Source organism: Seriola dumerili, unplaced genomic scaffold (assembly GCF_002260705.1).
Source record: "Seriola dumerili isolate Sdu_G_001 unplaced genomic scaffold, Sdu_1.0 BDQW01000478.1, whole genome shotgun sequence".
Classification (NCBI taxonomy): Eukaryota; Metazoa; Chordata; class Actinopteri; order Carangiformes; family Carangidae; genus Seriola; species Seriola dumerili.
Window position 1 is genome coordinate 3,295,778 of NW_019174733.1, and position 20,696 is coordinate 3,316,473.

A 20,696-nucleotide genomic window follows, 5' to 3' on the forward strand; every position below is an offset into this window, starting at 1 on the left:
ATCAGAACTGAATAATTCTCCCACTCTCAAAAAGATGACAGGGGTATGGAATGAATGTTTGAGATGCCTTACAAAATCTACTGTGTATCCTCTGTGTGCGTGAAGCATTGACAAATCTGAAATCTCTCGCTCTTTTTTTTTTTTTTTTTTTTAAATCTAATTAAATTCTGATTTTGTTTTATATCTGATAAGCTTGCTTTGCCACACTTTTTGTGAAGGTAATTTTATTTTTCAAAGTGAGCAAAAAATCATAATACACATCAATTTTGTTAATTGAATCACACTGCCCTTTGAGTTCACAAAACACAGTCTCAGTAATTAGCCTTGATTGCCTAGTCTGTGTTTCATAAATGGTCTCTCCTGCTTTCTCTCTAGTGAACCTGTCCTTCACTTGAGCACAGACACTCCTCCAGCATTTCCACCCACTTTGTTTGTGAGTCTTTGATCCACAGTATTCCAGTTAAAGTTACACCCATGTGCTGCAAGTTGAAACTTTCAGCATTGTTGCTCAGGGGAACCTTATACCCGTGGCGCCTTCTGCTTTTGTCCTTCCCTTTAGCAACAGAACTCTCCTATGGTCCCGGACAAAAGACTACTCACGACACCATTTTATGATCTCTGTGATGATACCGTTTCCTTCTCCTGCTCGCATGTTACCTCGGCCCGCTCATCTAATCTGAAATGTTAATGTCAAAGAACGTCATTAAGGGCTCTCCCTCGGGACAGTTGTTGATTTGGCGCAAAGGACAGTGAAGTAAGAGAGGAGACATCCTTTATCCTGAGATGCATTTTAACTGCAAACAACATAACCAATTTAAATCAGGACTTTTTTTTCTATATGGTGCGTAACACCATAAAAGTGGAAAAAGTGCTGCCACCAAGTTTATAATTGAATCATAAAACCAAATCTCTAATTTCACTTTTTTTCCAATTATATTGATGTGCACTATCAGCGTGGACTACCCTCATAATGCTCACTGTGTACAGTGGATGATTGTGTTTGTGCACATGTATACTTAATCTACATATAAATTTGCTTGTGTGTTCGTATGTGTTAGAGTTACACATGTATGTCAAGTCTAATTGAAGCAACATTAAAAACCGTCTTCAACAATAACAATGTAATCTGGTGTATAAAACACTCAAAGGCAAGGACAACAAATACACTATATTAAAGTAGAGTGTAAAGTGCTGCGATGTCTTGCCTCTCCAGTCTGTCTAATCACTATGTGAGTGAAACATTCATGGTACACTAGATCAGTTCAATATTTAATTTCTCAACAAAGACTACATGATGGAACAGATGCTCAAACTTTGTATGTTTCTCAGGAGAGCAAAACTCACTTTCATGGAAGCTATTGAGTACAGAGATTCTGATTGTGTACAAGCTTTGTGTTGACTTCTCTGGGCTCTTCACCTATGCACTAAACACACAGTCATGGATAAAAAGATGTTCAAACATACTAAGTGTGCATAGTGAGTCAGTGCTCAAACCATGGACTGAATACATCAATTGTTTACATCCAGGGGCACTGAAAACTCATGTGTGGAACCACATTAGTGATGCACCAAGGTTGCCCTTTGCCTCCACGTCACATTTCAAGTGAAAATTTGACTTGGCATGTTTACATAGGATTTCTTCATCTCCCTTTTAAACCCCTATGGGCAAGCTGAAGGTGAGGGGAACTAAGATTATTATCCCCTGTTTCTCTGAGGAGCTTTTCTTTATGCACACCCTCACAGATGTCGACATTTGGTTAGGCGGTGTACATAGAAGCCCCAGATTATCTAGCGCTTCAGGAAGTCTGTTTAGCTAAAGTTAGGAGTGGTTACTTTCCTGCACCTTCCTGATTTACCCTCGTGTTTTGTAACATAGAGACCCCTGTGCTTAGTCATACATCTGTATTAAAGAGTGTGGAAGAGAAATATATTGCTGTCCATTCAAAACCAAAGGTCTTAGTTGTAATGATGTTCACATCAATAGGCTCCACTTGTGCAGACGTAGACCTAGTCACAGGAAGCGTAACAGATGGTGTACTATATGTCATAATGCTATAAAATCCAACAGGAATTGACAATTGAAATCCCACCCCGGAGTTTGCCTCTTTTAGCTTTGGCATAATCTTCTCAGGATTTCAATTGCAAAGTCAAAGAGAATAGTCTAGCACATGGGGACTAGTTATCTGGGGCAAATGCGGTCTAAGGTTGACAATGCAAAGGCTATGTTTATGTGCATCACACTTGCTATACTGAATGTTTCCCAGAGTGCAAGAACATCCTCCCCTGAATTCTATTCCTCTTCCCACGTCCCAGTGCTGCCGTGGAAAGTAGGCCAAGTGAGCACCAGGGCGTTGCTTTTTTAAGATGATCAGTTTGTCAGTGTGTTTTTGTGTGTGCTCAGGACGGCTATTCATGTGGCTTGACTCTGTAGAACAAAGACCAGCATTATACAATTTGCAGCACTTCCAATAGCAAGGAAAAGGGAGAGGTTGGAAAATAGGGACAGGACAAGTGTGGATGAAACAAAGACAAAATCTGGCTTGTACTCTAATTCATTTACTTCCTCTTTTCCACCTCTTTGTTGCAGCAAAAAGGTCCCTTGCCAGTAACACTCCTCTGCAGGATCATACTGTACTCTATAGCTGGCATGGAGTATTTTTAGCTATTGCTGTGCAGCTTTCACCTTGACTCTCTCTGTCTTGACATCATAATTAACATTTCTGTTAATAGTAGCACAGTTCAATATTAATAAGGATCTCAGACTAAAGTCAAAACTCTGCTGTAGTTTGCACTGCGATGCTCATATATGAGACATCTTGCCAATCACCATCGAATCTGTATCTCCTTAATGATGTGGAAGTAAATTGGAGGCACTGATGCAACATGTTGAAAATATACATTTTAATGTGAGTGGGGTGGTCTGACTATAGGTTGCCAATAGCTCCATCACAGGGGTCAACAGGCAAATTAAAGTTCTCTGGAGTGCTGAGGCAAAGGCTGCTGCCTGTTTGCTCATGCACACGCACATGCGCTCTGAAAGAACCAAGGTTAAAGCTGATGCCTCTCATTTTGGAGGCCACGTTGCCCGATGCAACATGTGCCCATATCATACTTACTGATGAGATGTTTAAACGACCTTTTAAAGTCAGATTTTTTTTTTCCACACGTTTTTTTTTTTTTTTCTGAGTGGCACAGTCCGTTTGGCATTTGAGCGCATATATTAGGGCTATAAGTTAATATGCTGCGATTTATGGCTGAATAATCAAATTTACCCCACTCCCATCAGCGCCACTGAGAAATGTGAGGCGGTGAGATAACTTTTTTTTTTTAAATAAAGAATTTTAGATAGGCCTACAAAACAGTGATGGACACAATCAAGACGGGGCTGCATGAGAGCGAAGGTATCCTGGGTATTTGGTCATGTGTATTTTGGTCTAAATTTCCAGGGGATATTTTAGATGTTAATAGCCCTGAAGTGGTCTCGGTTTCTTATTTAATTTCTCTCGCCTTCTTTAAATGTAATTCGCCCACAGACTGCGCCGCGAGGCTCTAAACCGCGCAGAAACTCTCTCATCATTTCCACAGCAGAATGGAAATGCAAATTGTGCGCACGGGCAATGCCCTTGACAGAACTCACCACTGCACACAATTAACATGAGCACTCTGACAGAAGTTAGTGACGAAATGTGAGGTCACACCAGCTGTGTGCCACATACTGTGATTGTGTTTATTTGTGACAAAGCCCACATTAAACGCATCAAAAAAGATGCACAAGTGGACTGTAATAAATAATAATAATACTGATAATAATAATAAAAATAATAATAATAAAAGTGACAGTTTAATTTGAAGTTATTTAGCCGCCTGGAAAACACACACTCTGTTCCTTATAAATATGTATTTTATCCATATGTATTTTTTTAATCGAATTTAATTTTTTATTCTCGTGTGCACGCTGCTCAACAATCTTTTAAGAATGCTCCTGCAAAATATTATGATTATATATAATTATTTGAGATCATTTGTCCCACAAACAACATGAGAACAATTTTTCGGTCGCTCGGGTGGGGGGGCTGGAGATGTGGGGGAGGGGGGTGGGGGTGTTAGATAAACCTATGTTGAGATTTAGCTATCTTGTCACTGAGGAGCACAGCTGCCTCATATCGACACAATGATCTCAAGTGTAACCAACGAGGGGCGCTGTCCGTCTATCAGCGCTGTAACTGGGGCTTGACACGAATAGCCTCGAATGATTGATCTCATCACTCTTGGCCATTTGTGTTTTACCCCTATAATTAAAAATAACGCGTAAAGTGTGTTTTAATATGATATTTGAATATGTCATATCGAATACCGCACGTGCATTTATTATGGCACAACGTTAATAGCTCCTGGAAACAAAGTTTGCAAGGAGACATTTATTATAATGTGGAAGCACTAATTTAATTTAAGAAAATCAAACAATTATAAATATTGTCCAATGTATCCCCACAAGTGAGAAAAGTCTCAATGAATGAGAATACAATAAAGTTGATCTTTTAAAATGCAGCCACAAGTGACAGAAAATTGAAAACAAATGGCTGTGCATCTCACTGCAAATTAGTTTGCTGTTTGTTTGTTTGTTTAATTTTTGCGCGGAATCTTGCACATGTCACATCCGCACAGATAAATAAATAACAAAATAAATAAGAAATAAATAAACAAATAAAATAAAATTTAAGTTCTACCACATACTCAACATATTAAAAGTATAAACAATAGAAGTAACAATGTTGCAGTAAACAGCAGGCCTGAGTGGGCTGATATGGAATTTGAAATGATAACTGAGGGCGTGTTTGATTGATATTTAAAAAAAAAAAAATCACTTTAAAACAGCCTCTGTGATAAAGCCGTGAGCGAACTTGCTTGGTGGGTGCTAATAAGATTTCTTCTTCTTCTTTTTATTTCTCCGTTTGCCAATCAATCCATTAGGAAACAATGCAGGTGAGCATAATGAAAGTGTTGTCCCAATAAAGTGCATCGATGGACAGCTGGGCAGCGGCCGGCTGATTGACTTTGCCTTGACATCTGGGAGGCCCGCTGGCCCCTGGCACGCGTATAGGCTGATGTCGCCATTTACATGCAAATTTAAGGAGATCATGAGGGCCTCGCCCCGTAAATTCACACAAAAAAGAAGACGTCACCCTCAATACGGAGGAGGCTCGTTCCGTCGAGACGGGAGGTCTTCGAAGTCACCGTGTACATTTTTATTGGGAGCCACGCGTCCCGAGGAGTTTGGTTTTATATCAATGGTCAGGCCCAAATCTTTGGGGGTTCATTCATTGTGGCCACTGAATAGAAGCATGAGATAACAGCCCCCCGTGTCATCAACCGGTCATTTAAACGAGCAGTCAGCCTGGCTCAGTGCGGCCAAAGATGCAGAGATCATGCAGGCAAACAGTTTGCACTTGTTTCCCTGCTTGTCACCCATCACTTACCTCCAGCGTGCTGTTGAGAAACAGCTTTTTTTTTTTAATTCGAGAAATGATAAAATGTGACTATAAGATCCTCTAATTCCACGCCCGTGCAAAGTTTTCATGCACGCAGCCACTAAAACCAACGGGGATCAACATTTCCTTTATTTTGATGCTAACATTTCACCTAATGATGGAGAGCGCATTTTCCACGGTGTAAGCCCACCACGCAGATGATCCCACAGAATGAGCTGAGACGGATTCAGGCTCCGCGCCTCAGTGTGTGGAGCAGCTGACTCCCTCTCTCCACGTCCAGATGGCCCCTGCACACAGATTTGCATTCATTTTCCTCTAATATCTTCTGAAATAGCGGGGCAGCTGCATTTGTTGTCAAATACGGTTTAAAACTCCCTTTCAGGACAGCATCGTTACCTACGTGACGGGTGTGGAGATCCATTTTCCCTCTCCAGTCAACAGTATCAGATCTAAGAGGATTTGTCTCAAAGTCTCCTAATTTGATAATCAGATTTAAATCGCCTTGGTGCGTGTAATCAGGGGTTAAGTTCTAATAAGCGACTTGAAACTGTGCAAAAAAAGCTCAGTGAGTTCTGTGCAAAAAAGATATTTGCAATCTCGGTAGAACAGACAAAAACATTTACAACATGCGTGTCGGTTTGTTTCATCTAAGAAAAAAAAATTAACAAAGAGCCCCCCCCCCCTTTGAGTTTCTCCTGATATTTTTTTCCACAAATTGAAACTTGGATTTCTTTTAAATAATAAAAAAGTTTAAAAAAAAAAAAAAAAAAAAAAAAAACCCACACCCTCATTTTGTGACTGGGCAATTTGGCAATAGATTGTGTAGAGGTGAAAGCAACAGCTTATAATTCACTTATCTTTGGCAGCAGCTATTAACCCTCAGCACCAGCTAGATAGATTGCTCAGGATATAGCACACATCTCTCTTCCTCGCACCCTCCCCTCTCTCCCTCCATCCTCTCCTCCTTTTCACCACTAATGAACCGGATTGCTTGCTTGCTCCTCTCGGACAGAGTCGGACATGTAGGCAGTTGGCTCTTTAAAAATGATTTAGATGTTTCTGATTATTACTGATTTTACGGGACGTGCATGAAATAAAGAAGACACAGAACCATGGCTTTTCCTGAAGTTTGTTTAATGTCATGAGACACGGTGGCTGTGCTTTTTTTTTAGCCCATAAAAAAAGAAAGTCAGGAGGTCTGACTTTATCTCCTGCAAATGGCACAGCGACGTGACTGATTAGTTTTGACATTAATAATATGGATGCTAAGACACTATGTCTGATTTTCAAGCCTTGTTTATATTTCATGCTTCTCGCAATAAATAAAGAAACGAGCTGCATCGCGACTGACAGCCAAACAAGTGAGAGTCAATCATCTGTTGTTAAAATTTTCAATGAGAAGTTGATATAAATTAATAGATTTATAAACCATGTCTGATTCTGAGAAATCAGCCTTATGTTAATTACATTTTAATTACAATAAAATAAGCTGCAGCGTAAGAGTTAAAAGTGCACAATAAAAAAATATATATATCAGTAATATGAGGAAACATGATCTGCCATTATTGAAATATGATTTATGGCCTGTACATTCAGACAGCTATTGAGATGCTTTCGATACATTAGTGAACAAACAATCTCATCAAGCCAATTTGTAATCATAATAACAAATTTAATCGAATAAATATATCAAATACTATTAATTTTAATCCAATAGGCTATAATAAAACTAATCACGGAAATTGCAATCATTAGGCCAGCTAAAACCAATAAGCAATGAATCCTGAATTTCGAGTTATTATTATGTATTATTTTCTTTTATTATTATTTTTTTTTCCTCATTATGTGTGATGGTTACACCCGGTTGAATTTTCCATATCGTTAAAAAAATCAAACTCACCACATATAGGGCCTAAGCAAGAGGAAAAGTGGAGCGAGTGAGTGTTCTCAGGCTGCTGCACTATAGGGCTGTACCCGTACAGTGGAGCGCCACTGCCTGACAGGAACCGTCAGAGCACCATATATGGTCAAAACCACGCCCCTTCAGCGTCATATTCTGACAGCGCCTCTCCCGTGGGTTTAGAGTTTTGGCTCCCGGGAAAGATTTCAGTCCTCGGGGAAAGAGGGCTTAGTTTTGCATGTTCCCATCCATCCTGCACGACGCGAAAGGGCCCCTTATCCACCTCTCCTGTGTACTAGGAACACCTCCACTGGTGATCAGCCTTTGCCTGTGTTTGTCTTGTGGAGAAGCAGCAGCACCTTTTCAGGAGTGGGTTTTTTATTCAACAAGAAGTCCTGAAGGTTTTGGATGCGGTGCTTCAGGGATGTGGGCACTTTGAGAGCAGCATCACCCACAAACACAAACAACTGCCATCGATTTTTCTGTGAATAGCACAAAAAAAAGAGAGAGAAAAAAGAAAAAGAAAAAACAAAGAGGAACAATAGCAACACAAAAAAATCTTGTCTATTGAACAATTCACTTTTCCAGTCTGTGGATACCGCTCTAACTAAGTACAGCACTTTGAGAATTGTTCACATCGGACGGACTGAAGAGGGAGGCAAGACCTGTGGACCGGGTTTTCCCTCGCAAGTCTGAATCGGCTCTCGCTACTTATCCCGTGAAAAAAAAAACCCTGAAGGATAACACGCTTGGACGTTTATTTCCCTAATTTCGCAGGAGGCTCTTTTTTCACGCAAATTGTCCTAAATGTTTGGGATTCAGGAAACTATACCGCGGGGTGGGACGACGATGAAGGAGGAACCGCTGGGTGGACTGAACTCGGTCCGCTCCTGGATGCACACAGCTGGGGTGGTGGATGCAAACACAGCCGCCCAAAGGTACGCATGCCAAAAGCATCTGATTTTTCTCACGCATTCCCTCCTCATCATATCGACCCCTCAATCCCCTGAATACTCTGTATCAATTACGGTCTCCCAATAAATGCCCCCCCTTCGGCTTTCCCTTCTTTCATTACATGAGATTACCCATTATTGTGACAAATCAAGAAATCTCCCCCGTACTCGAGCGTGCTTCTGCATCTCCAATGTTTCCATCAGCTTCTCCATCATCTAGTATCCCCGGTGTCCGGTGCTTAACCGAGATGGTCTCTTGTTTTCTCCCCGCAGCGGTGTCGGCTTGGCACGGGCACATTATGAAAAGCAGCCCCCTTCCAACCTCAGAAAATCCAATTTTTTCCATTTCGTCCTGGCGCTGTATGACAGACAGGGTCAGCCCGTGGAGATCGAAAGGACAGCTTTTGTGGACTTTGTGGAGAAAGAAAAAGTAAGCGGTGTATTTTAGAAATACATGCACCCCCTGAACATAATCAGCACATGTATCGAAATTATGTTCTCTGAAATGGCAATGGGTTACTAAGGGGAAGTCACGTGTAATATTGATTTTTTTAAAAACTCAATTCCTTGATGACAGAGAGTCGTTTTAACAACTAAAGCTGTTTCTCTTCTTTTGCACAAAAACTATAAATATAAATACACACACACATATATTTTAACACACAGACATGTGGTGTATTGACAGGCAGTTGTTTTGTTGATGCTGATTTTCACAAACTGTTTCTTCTGCAGGAACCAACCAGTGAAAAAACTAACAATGGGATACATTACAAACTACAGTTATTGTACAGCAATGGTGAGTTCAAATGCCATTAATATTTTTGCAAACACGTGCAAACATATCAAATATGAGTTTGTCTGCCTGCATAAAACCACTCATAATAATACTACTAATAATAACAACAACAGTAATAATAATAGGGTTAACAATAAGAGTGATAATGATAATATTTATAATTATAATAGTAAAAGCAGTCTGATAATTTTTTTTAATCCAGTAAGATTCTGGACTCTTTGTTTTTTCTAATGACATGTTACCAAACTTTTTTTTTCCGAGGGCTTTCTTCTCTCTTTTTTTCTTATTTATTGTCAACAATTCCTCAAAATTGACCAGTGCTCTTGTGTTTTCTCTCCCCTGCAGGCGTCAGAACAGAACAGGATCTTTACATACGGTTAATCGATTCCATGACGAAGCAGGTAAGAGCTGCTGTTACACTTGTGTGTCCACGCACGGTGCAACTCTTGCTGCACATCCACGGTTACACTTGTGCAAAACCTTAACACGCCGTGCAAATTGTCACCCCCTGAGATAACATGCACCACAAAAAAAAAAAGAAAAAAAAAAAAAATTTCTTGCAAAATATAGTGGTAGGCGAAAAATAAAATCAAATTACCGGTGTAACAAGAAGAGACAGCCTCCATTTGGACTGTTTATGTTTGGCCATATCATATTGCAAGACTCCAAAGTCGATTTTACTCTGCTTGAGTTAGGCTTCTTTGTAGGCTCAGTTTGTCCAACATTAAAATTTAAACGCTACGTCTGCTCCATATGATCTTATCTGGCTTTTCCTGCACAGAGCCAGAGGTGACGCTCTAAAGATATTTTAAAAAATTGCATAACGTATTATATTTATAAATATTAATATTAATCTATTTTTGCTGAGGTGCATTTCACTCATCACCCTCACAAACAGCTGAGTGACTTTTCACCCAGAGCCCAGCGCAGCAAATGTTATTATTCTATGTCTGCACGCACGTTTTAAGCCAACGCAGAGGTTTGTAAACTTAATTATATTTAGGGGAATAAAATCAGGCGTCCTCACTTCAGCTCTCCAGCCCATGTTTTGTGTTGAAACGGAGGGTTTAAGGTAGAGTCTTCTGAATAGAGCCGTGAAGCCTGGGCCACTGGTCACAGACAACATTCCTGTGCGAATGATCCGAGTCAATGACGCAGAACAAGCAATTTATGGATTTCTGTTTCTACAGCTGCAAATAGCGACATAAATCAAACCAATATAGATAATCGCCCGGCTCCCAGAACAAAAAAAAAAAAAGAAAGAAAAAACACACATACATCAGGTCAAGTAGGACAGCTTAAAAAAAAAAAAAAAAAAGACTGATGCGACCTGGTTCAGATATGTCACTTTTTCAAAGTCACTCTCTCTTATTCGCCTGAAGCGAGCCAAAAGAAAAAAAAAAAACACATAGAATTTATTCATGGCAGCAAAACATAAACAAACATCACGCTGCTTATTTATTGTATTTTTTTCTTTTTGTTATTTTGTATATTTATATATATATGTATGTATAGGATATAGTTATATTTGTAAGTATTTTGTCAATAATGTGATGCTTTGCTTGCGTCTACACTTGGTGCCGGTTCAGTACGAGGGAGTGAAGAGTCTATCCTTAGAAATGGAAGAAGGAGGGAGGGATCGAGGGAGGGAGAGAAAGAGAAGAGCGGCAGAACTGATAGCTCCACGCCATCTGTTTCAGCCAATGCTCAAAAATTACTCAACCGTACCGCCAGACACCGCTTTTTATCCACAGAAAGATCATTGTTAGCGGCTCAAAATAAACAACAGATTGCCCATTAACACTTTCCCCCAAATATCCCCAGATTATAAGCATATTGATGACACTTCTATTGGATCTCTCCTTATGAAAATCTCTCTGTCTCTCTTTCTCTGTCTGTCTGTCTGAGCCACAGGATATTATCTAGATTAATAAAAAAACACAATTTATTATTATTATTATCATTACCATTATTGTTACCATTCATTTTATAATTATATCTTTTATTATTACTGCCACTAAAAATATTGTTGATGCTCTTATTATTGTTGTTTCTGTCAGTTATATTTTTTTGTAATTGTTTATTTGGGTGAATGTAATAGATATTTAGATAAATTCATATAATTTATCACAGTGTGATTATCTTAACCAAAGTCTTACTCAGCCTTTGCACTCATCTAATATATTGTTTTGTCCTAACATCATGTGTGTTCCTGCCCTGATTTATTTCATGAAGTTCAAGAACAGCAGCTATGTTGGTCTAATTAGTTGTGAATTAATGTGTTTAAGAGATGACTGTGTTTTCACTTTTATTTCCATCTCATTTCCTTTCTAAGGCCATAGTTTATGAGGGCCAAGACAAGAATCCAGAAATGTGCAGAGTTCTTCTTACTCATGAAATTATGTGCAGGTAAGCATTATTATTTTTATTTTTATTATTTTGCTGTTGTTGTTCCTCTGTCCATTTTTGCAGATCCAATCTAACCCCCCCTCCCTCCCACCCACCCCCTCCCCTTCAATAAGTTTTTGACACTCATGATGTGATGCAGCAATCCAGACTGTCCTGTGGTCCTTCAGCAATCACTTACACATGCACACACACACACACACACACACACAGAGAGAGAGACACTCACACACACACACACACACACACAGAGAGAGAGACACTCACACACACACACACACACACACAGAGAGAGAGACACTCACACACACACACACACACACACAGAGAGAGAGACACTCACACACACACACACACACACACAGAGAGAGAGACACTCACACACACACACACACACACACTCACACACACACACTCACAAAGAGAGAGAGAGAGAGAGAGCTGCTGTCATTTCTAACTTTGATATGATGTGATTCAACTTTGATATGAATATGAATATGACAGTGAGAACGCACTGACTGTCTTTTGCAGTGAATTGAAACTCAATGTGTAATAAACAGCCAGTGACACAGTACATAAGTTATGTTTTTAATTTTTAGTTTATTTATTTTTATATTTTAAGAATTGTATGTCATCATTTGCGTCTGCCAGAGACAATGTGTTCTCTGTTAAGTTATGCATAGACGCTGCATGCTATGTATCAGTCTTTTTTTTTTTTTTTTTTTTTTTTTAGCACAGAGTCAGTTCTCGGTTGATCCCACCTGTCAACAATGATCAGCGAGCCTTTTAGCGTCATTTAACCACATAAATCTCCACCTCTCATATTGCGCTGCTATTCAGCGGTGTCATTGATACTAAAAGGAAAAACGCCTTTTGTTGTTATTGTTGAGCTCAGCATGAGCTTTGTGAACATTGAATTCGGATACTGTCGGTTAACCTCTCCTTTGTTGCACCGGTGCATTGTTCAAGTTACTGGTTGAGAGCAAGTGCAGCATGAGAGCTGAGAATGATTTGTCTTTTTCCATGCATAAACTCATCACTCACGCTCAATTTATACATGCATCCATCACTTATTTGTGACACGGTGAATATGCTTGTGCTCTAGAGGTAATATTTTTTTTGTCAAGAGGAAGTGCGTTTTGCTGCTGAATGAAGAACTGCTTTAACTGCTGCCTATAATCAGATAAGTAGGTATATGTAATAAGAGCAGTTATAATAAGAATAAGCGTTTAATCTCAGCTTATTTTTTATGCTTGTAATACAGTAGTTTTGAATGATATTTTTGCTCTAATACTTTGCAGCACCTTAGCTATAAAACATCTTTATTATTCCTGCTAGAAAGTCATGTAAATCAGACATATTTAAATACCGTGTGGTTGACTGACAGTAGCTTTGCACACAATCTTTGTTATTCTGTCTGCACCATATGGCATAAATCAATCCTATTCACATATGTTTATATGTTTTCATTTCACATGGAAGCTGGGATGATGTATTTGTTTATTTTTGCAGTTTTGATTCAAGTTCTAATCAAAGAAGCGAAAGGCGGCGAGCTATAGGCTTAGGGAGGAGATGGCTGAAACATGTGGTGGAAGATAGATTAGTGCTTTTGAGGCCATAATTGATAAATGCCCCGCAGAAATATTGGTTGAGGGTGGCACCTTGCATCTCCCTCAGAAATAGCAGCTTGGCAATTAGAGGTAAACAAAAGCTGAAGCTGTGAAAAGTGACTCCCCTGCCTCCTGGCCCAATCCCCACTCCCCTCCCCTCCAACACTAAGCCAAACAACACAACATGTTGTTTTCACCATTTTTATCAGCCATCAGCATCAATGGAATGGATAGATTGGGTGGAGGAAATCTCATGGCAATTTTTATCCCTGATATCAAAACCACTCCAAGGCACTTCATAAATGTATGTGCTTTTGTGTGCATTATTTATTTATTTTTATTTATTTAGCAAAGTATTGCTTGTTCTGACACACACCCTGTCTATGTTCCTATAGCCGATGCTGTGACAAGAAAAGCTGTGGAAACAGGAACGAGACCCCATCAGACCCTGTGATCATTGACAGGTAGGTTTGTGTGCAGCTCCTTCTGTGTTTGTGAACGGGAGGGAATGAGTGAGTAAATGAATGAGTGAGTGTCTGACTGACTAAATGGATGAGCAGGCACATGGATCAGCTAGTGAACAAATGAGTTCCCTCCCGGTGTGCCAGACGGCCCAGTTGGGCTGACTTGCATCTTATAGCACCACAGTGTGGGAACTGTGGGTGATTCTGTGTGAGTGGCTGAGGGGCGTCTTTCCCAGGTACCTGTGCACTGAGGGGCGGTCACCACCTGGATAGGGTTTGTTCAATCACAGGTGGCTCAATCACTAGAGGATCATGCTGGGAATACACCTAATTAGCTTAGGCAACTTCGCATTTATTTGGCTGGCTTCCTTTCTTTGTTTACGACAGTGATGCTTACACTGTCAATAGTTGTTTTTCATTGACTGTTTCCTTCTCTCAAGTTAGCTGTGAGCTAGATGCCATTAAAGTTTCGTTTTAGGAGGGATAAACGTTTTATGTCTGCTGTTTTGTTCTGCACCTTCAGGAAAGATACATCTGCCGCATTTTATATTGCCCTTCATCACTTTCTAAAGAGGGAGAATAAATGGTCTTCTTTCAGGCATTGACATTTTTCTTACACTGTGAAACTATATGGCCTGGTCAGTTTGAATATGTTTAGGTAGGTGTGTGTGTGTGTGTGTGTGTGTGTGTCAGTGTTCGTGTATGTGTGTGTGTGTGTGTGTGTGTGTGTGTGTGTGTGTGTGTGTGTGTGTGTGTGTGTGGTGGATATAGGGGCGAGGTAGGGGGTTTCATTTGAGCGTCGATCTCAATGTAACTCTCACCACGTAGTAGGGAGAGACAGCAATGCTAATGTTTGACTAGCCGGAATCACTGTTTGCTTAGTGGAGAATGCCTGGTATCTGACAGAGGGGACAACTCTCTTATTAGTAATCAAATAGGGCTGAGCAGTTGTTGCTGCCACTCCACTCCAGCGGCTTCTCATGCATCAGGAAGTAGGAGCTGGCTGCCCTGGGAGCCTGGATGGATTACCAGAGCTACTGCTGTCTGAACTCAAACTCACACAGACACACACGCAGATAGATGCAGATATGCACACACAGAGGAGGACACAAGCACGCAGACAGACAGACACCCACGCACACACACACACGCATACACGTCCTCATATGCACGCATGCTGCTTGTATGTTGTGTTTGCTGTCGCTCTGGTTGAATGTTTATATTCTGTCTGACAGTCACGGTGCATGCCCAAGAAAAAGTACTGACGTGTTTAGGACAATGTAAGGACAGAGTTTTTTTTTTTTTTTGTTGTATCTGGGACCAAGTGGATTTCTTAATTTATTATTCAGGTGCAGGGATGATAGTGCAAACATTAACATATAACTTGAGACGTCTACTTTGCCTAATTTCTGCTGCTTTCATGTTTTGCTTTGTGTCGCTCTGCTGCCTTTTACTGCTTAGAGTTTCGCACACCATTGTTCTTCAATCTGCAGGACAAAACATGTAACATAAGTACAATAAGCAAAATGAATGCATGGAGAATTAAAGTCAAGAAGAGGGGTGGGAAAAAAAAAGAACAGGGAAAAAAGAAGCGGATGGATATTGTAAGCTCAACTGGCTCAGGGAGGGCTCGGATTTTCATTGTGATGAGTCTGAATAGGAGTAGAGTATCCCTTTCCTTGCACAATGAGCGGCTCTGTTGAAACACAAAAGCATATGTTCCTCATTAGACCCTCCCATTGTCTCCATGTCGTAACTATGAGCCCGTCAGCTCACCCTAACAGACCCACACAGGTTCCCAGTGACTGCAGGAGGCTTGCAGAGAAGGGTGCTTGTGAGAGGTTGCAGGGTTTAGCGTGAGTTACGGACATGACCAGAGCACACTGTAGGTTTCCCTACGTAAGATTATTTACTGCAATTACTTGACTATTCCCGCTGTGCATATGGGTAAGCTTTTAGTGAAAGCGTCCATGTTTTACAGCCATTTCTGTTACAGCTGTCATTTTCTCATGCACATCATTACAGGCACCTGTGCTGCGGTCGCTGCTGGCAGAAACTGATTATTTCCAATTGAGTAGAACATAGCTGAGTGACATAAACCTAGAGGAGAGGTTTGATTGTTGAATCAGGCATGTCTCATCTGTCTACAATTACAGTATGAAAACCAGCTAGCACAGCCACATTTCCTAGAGAAACAGTAGCATGGTCGAACCTTAAGAAACAGATTTGGAGTGAATCATTGATGGCGTTCATTCGCTGTAACATTTTCCCAGATGGTAAGAGGGGAAAGCGCACACAGCTAGCTGGCATCTAGCAAGACATTAACTGGCGTTCCCATGGATCTGGCATATCCAACGGAGTTTGGGAAACTTATCATTCCAAATGTGTCCTATTTTCCTGCGGTCAAGCCAGACATCTGTTTACCCTATTTTCTCTCAGAGTTTTGATACAGATTTTCACTCAGATTTTTGAAGAGGAAGGATTCTCTTAAAAAAAAAAAAAGAAAAAAAAAAAGTTGGTTAGATATAGGCCCAACAGCTGTCACAAAGTTTCAGCACTGCTTGGTCTTTAAATATTTCAGCACTTACATTTGATGCCCTTGCATTATTCAGACTCATTTTTGGATGAAGAAAGGCCCTATTTTTGTTGCATTTGGGTGGGTTTATATGTGTTGTGACTCAAATTTCATTATCTTTTGGGAAAAGTCAGTATATTATGCTTTACAAAAAAATGTATTGTCTTCAATAGTATGAGCATACTTTTTTTTTTCTTTCTTCCAATATCTTATCGGATTAAAAATGTCAAATTCAGTTGCTGCTTACATTAAATAAAAGAAGCAGTAATTTATTTTATGATTAATTGTAGCACTGTTGCTATGACCACAGCACTTTGCAGTTTGGTGTAATCATCTCTCCCCTTTATAAATCCAGCAGTGCTACAGATATCACATTTATAAGTTAATGGTGCCTTAAAGTAAGTGGGGGTGCAGGTTTATTCAGTCGGTAATTTGAGTCTTTAGAATTATAGTGATGAGGTACCAATATCTGATTAGATGGTTTTCCCATTTACAGTGCATGTAGTGTATAGCCAAACATAACTCAATTTGCGATGACTCCCCTGGTCTGGTATCTGTCTTCACTCTCTTGCATATTGACTTTGTCTTCTCTTGTGTGAAAGATTAGATACATTGTTCAGGCTCACACATGGATTTTGTAATAAGACAGCACATGTTGTTGAAAGAGGAGAGAAAATGACTCGTTCTGTGTGCCGGGGTTCAAAGGTCACGTTTTACTCTGAGAAGCTGGAGCAATTTATGCAAGTCGAATTGAGACAGTCAGAGAGCGAGAGAGTGCGTTATCAGTGTGTATTCTACCCATATATGAATTTCGAATTTAATGTATGTTCATACAGTTTAACATCCTGTGTCAATTTACGCTGCCATTCAGAAACGGATTCTGGACCAGAGCTAAACATGTCAGCTCCATTTATTCCAGCGGCCACGGCACTCCCTTTCACTTCCTGTCGCAAAGGTCAAAGAGCACTGACCTTTGGAGTGCAGCCCAGCCACTGAATAATTCATGACATTGACTTGTATTTCCCCTTATTTTTTTCCCCTTGTCTCTTTTTTTGGTCAGCACACATGGTTGTGCTGTGGGAGGCTTTTATTCATTTAGCTCATTTATAAAGGCCTCCCCGCACCTGTTCGTGTGTTAATGCAATTAAATTTTGGCCTAATGTAAATTTTGCTTAGCTTTCCGTTATGTCCCTCATTAGTGAGCCTGTATTTTCTAAATGACTTTGCGTTATCGTTCATTTGTGGAACACCTACGAGGTCATTTCCCAGAGTGCACTTGACTTGTTGTCAAGTTGTTTACCAGAAACAAAGGGCTGCAGCCTTAGAACGTCTCACATGTGGTTCCCTCGGCCTTCTAAGAAACAAATCGGAAAATTTGTGTGCTCCCATCTGGTTTTTGCAAAACCGTGATTACCTCCAAAAGCTGAACAAATGCCAGTATTTATAAGGTCAGCCCTTTATGTGGAAATGTGATGTAAATGAGAATCAGCGAAAGGGGACATTAAACAAAATTAAATTCATTGTCTCCTTTAATGTCATTTACATTTTTGGCTAAGCCCTGGACTGTCAAAGAGGATTTCTAAAACCATTTTAATTGCACATCAGCATTGGAAAAGAGGGTGTGTTTTCACTGAGCGGCTGTCTTGATAACCTGCAAAGAGAAGTCTGTTTATGAAGTACCTAAATGACATGTTTTCACTGCATCTGCAGAGGGGCAATTAAGATGGCACTCAGTAGGTAGTGTTAATCTAGCATTGTGCTCGCACCATCCATAATGAAAATGATGCAGTGGATGGGGTCACTGTTGTTGTGATTGAGAGTTGATTGCTGCAGGTGTTCCTTCTGGATTTTTTGCATTATGCCACTGAGCTCTGGGACCTGCGCTGCGGTGTTTCTCGAGACTTTACAGTGAGTCATTTAAAGCTGTTAACTTGTAAAGGAAATGCTTTTTGTCTACATTTACGCACGCGTGCACACACCTTTTATTTGTGGCTTAACAACATATCCACAGTGGTGTTTTATTTATGGCTGCGTTTGGTGTAATTCATGTGACAGATGTGGGTTTTTGACGCCCATGGAGAAATGGGAGAATAAACTGGCCACCCCTGCCTAAGTCGACATGATGTTTGAGTGAAGCCTGTCTCCTCCTGAGCCAGAGTAGGAAGAGCAGGAAGTGTTGAGAGCGAAAGCTGTACTTGGCAGCTCTCCTTTGGCTTGCACTTGCCGAAAAATGAAACCCAGACCCTCTCTGCAGCCTCAGAGCCAGAACCTCCTTCCCAGTGCTCCAACATCCAGGATTGGGTAATACTGTTCACTAAGCAAAACATTACCTCAAATTATTCTCGCCCTGTTTTCTATTCCCTCCTCCCTCATGTCGGTTTTATCGCAGTTTGTAAATGTCAAGACACGTACAAAGACGCACAGTATAAATGATATTTTCCAAATTATGCTCACATGTTTGGGTTCACATGAGTGGCGGCTGAACGTAACGTGGTGCCTGACGTTCCCGAGGGAGACCCACCTCACTAGGGTAGGATTCCCCAGTGGCATCAGCTAATGGCAAGACTTGACAACAGCAGAGAAGCCGGGGGTGTTGTGTTTTACTAGCGCTGAGCAGGGGTGATGACTTTAACATGTGTGCAGAGAAAGACGGAGATGTTTGTGTGGTGTGTGTGTGTGTGTGTGTGTGTGTGTGTGTGTGTGTGTGTGTGTGTGTGTGTGCGCGTCTCCTTGCGTGCATGCACTCGCATGCATGTGTGTGCTGCCGCACTTATGTGTGTGTGTGTGTGCTGTGCTAAAGAGAGAGGTGTGCAGTACGAAAGAGTGGTGCGGGCCAACAGAGCGACGGATTCGGCTCCAGCTTGACGGCAGTGAAAGACGAAACATGGTTCCACATGTGTTGAGAAAGAGCAGTCCATCTGTCCATGGAGACAACCCCTCCCCCCTTCACCACCCCCTTCTCTTTCCCTCTTTCCTTCTCTTCCTCTCCTTCTCTTGCTCTCCCTCTCCCCCCACTCTTTTACTCCCCTGGTTCACTGCTGACAGAAACAAGGCCAGAGCTGGGGTGATGGGATGAATGCTGGGCCAAGAGCAACACTGGACCTTGTATACACACACGGTTACACACACACACACACACACACACACACACACACACACACACACATCCTGAAGAGAAATAAGAAAGGGTTATCAAAGATTTTCTTTTGGTGTACCTTTTTATATGTTAAAGTTTACTATCTCCAGTTGCATTCACTGACTTGGTTTAGCGCTGCGTTAAAGCAACTGAAATGCGGCTGTGGGGAAATGCAAGTGATTTATTTTGATATTAGGAAAGAAAAACCGTCTATTAAAATTTGTTCACTTTTCCCTGACACTCTGCTGCAATAAGCCACCACGGTGAAAATCTTACATTATTGAAATTAAATCTGAAGTAAATAAAACATGCCACTCTTTCTCAAATATTTAGCAGCTCTCCTTTATAATTAAACTTCGTGGCTGTTTTGAAGATGTTGTTTGGTTTCTTAAAGCATTAATGACGCAAGAGCTTTGTCAAACAGCTCCCGATTCTGTGAATCACATTTAGGTCACTCAGGCCAATGTTTTTTTAGCCATTTTTTCTTTTGAAAAAGGGTCTCCTTTCTTTCTCTTGGCATGTTCTCACTCCCATTCAATCCTTATTAGGTTTCCCCTAATTGTCAAACAAACTGTTGGGTCAACCTCAGTCGTATCTGGCCGTAAAACAGCACATTAGGCCCTGGTGAGGGATATATGTGGTATTTCATCGGAGACGGAGTAATGCTGGGGTTTTATGGTTAAGTACCAGTTCACGCCCACGCCATTTGTTTCGCATTAGAGTGGAGGTTTTGTAAATCAGATCAATATGTTCGCTGAGATGTGATTCCTTGTCGGGATCTCCCGAGTCGTTCTTTCCTCAAGTATTTTTCTTAGGGGACTGGTTGTCGATGCACTCTCTTCCACTCCCCTTCCTATCCTTCCCTTTTTTCCCTACCTCTGTCAGTCCCTCCCTCCATCTCCACCCTCAATCTATTTCCATTTTCTGAATGTAGCAATTTGTAGTGTGACACGGGCAAGATTAGGATGGGAAGCAGTCTGAAGATTTCATCGGACATGGTCCTGCTCCCGCTGGTGTGAGGTCACAGGACAAAGATGGGGGAATTCAGGGATAGGGTCATCAGTTACCTCGGGGAAACGAGCTGGTCTGCTGGCTGCTCTGTTGGCCCCAGGGGTGCCTGGGATGTATCGGAGGAGAAGCCCCAGAGAAAGAGCCCTGAACCAGTGTCATTTATTAAAAGTGACAAGTTATTTCTAACTATAGCTCTGTTTTTATTGTTTTACAATGCTGTCATTTGGAACAGTGCCCCTCTGTTCAGGAATCACAAACAAATGATGAATGAACGAGGCGACCTGCTTTTTTAACATATACACATGCTGGATGCACTTTGGCGACACGTGTGCCGTTAAATTATATTATGAATTTTG

The 20,696-nt window shown here is 40.9% G+C and overlaps 1 protein-coding gene across 9 annotated transcripts in view; it reads left to right on the forward strand.

Moving 5' to 3' along the window:
• Positions 1 to 7,814: 7,814 nt before the first annotated feature.
• Positions 7,815 to 20,696, forward strand: part of LOC111235191 (transcription factor COE3) — a 68,075-nt gene continuing 55,193 nt past the window's right edge. For all 9 annotated transcript variants that reach the window (XM_022763538.1, XM_022763535.1, XM_022763540.1 and 6 more), the window contains exons 1-6: positions 7,815 to 8,327; positions 8,616 to 8,772; positions 9,075 to 9,138; positions 9,484 to 9,539; positions 11,474 to 11,547; positions 13,550 to 13,618. In XM_022763538.1, the coding sequence (XP_022619259.1) occupies positions 8,197 to 8,327; positions 8,616 to 8,772; positions 9,075 to 9,138; positions 9,484 to 9,539; positions 11,474 to 11,547; positions 13,550 to 13,618 (551 nt within the window). In that variant the 5' untranslated portion in view covers positions 7,815 to 8,196. The remainder of the gene's footprint in view (positions 8,328 to 8,615; positions 8,773 to 9,074; positions 9,139 to 9,483; positions 9,540 to 11,473; positions 11,548 to 13,549; positions 13,619 to 20,696) is intronic.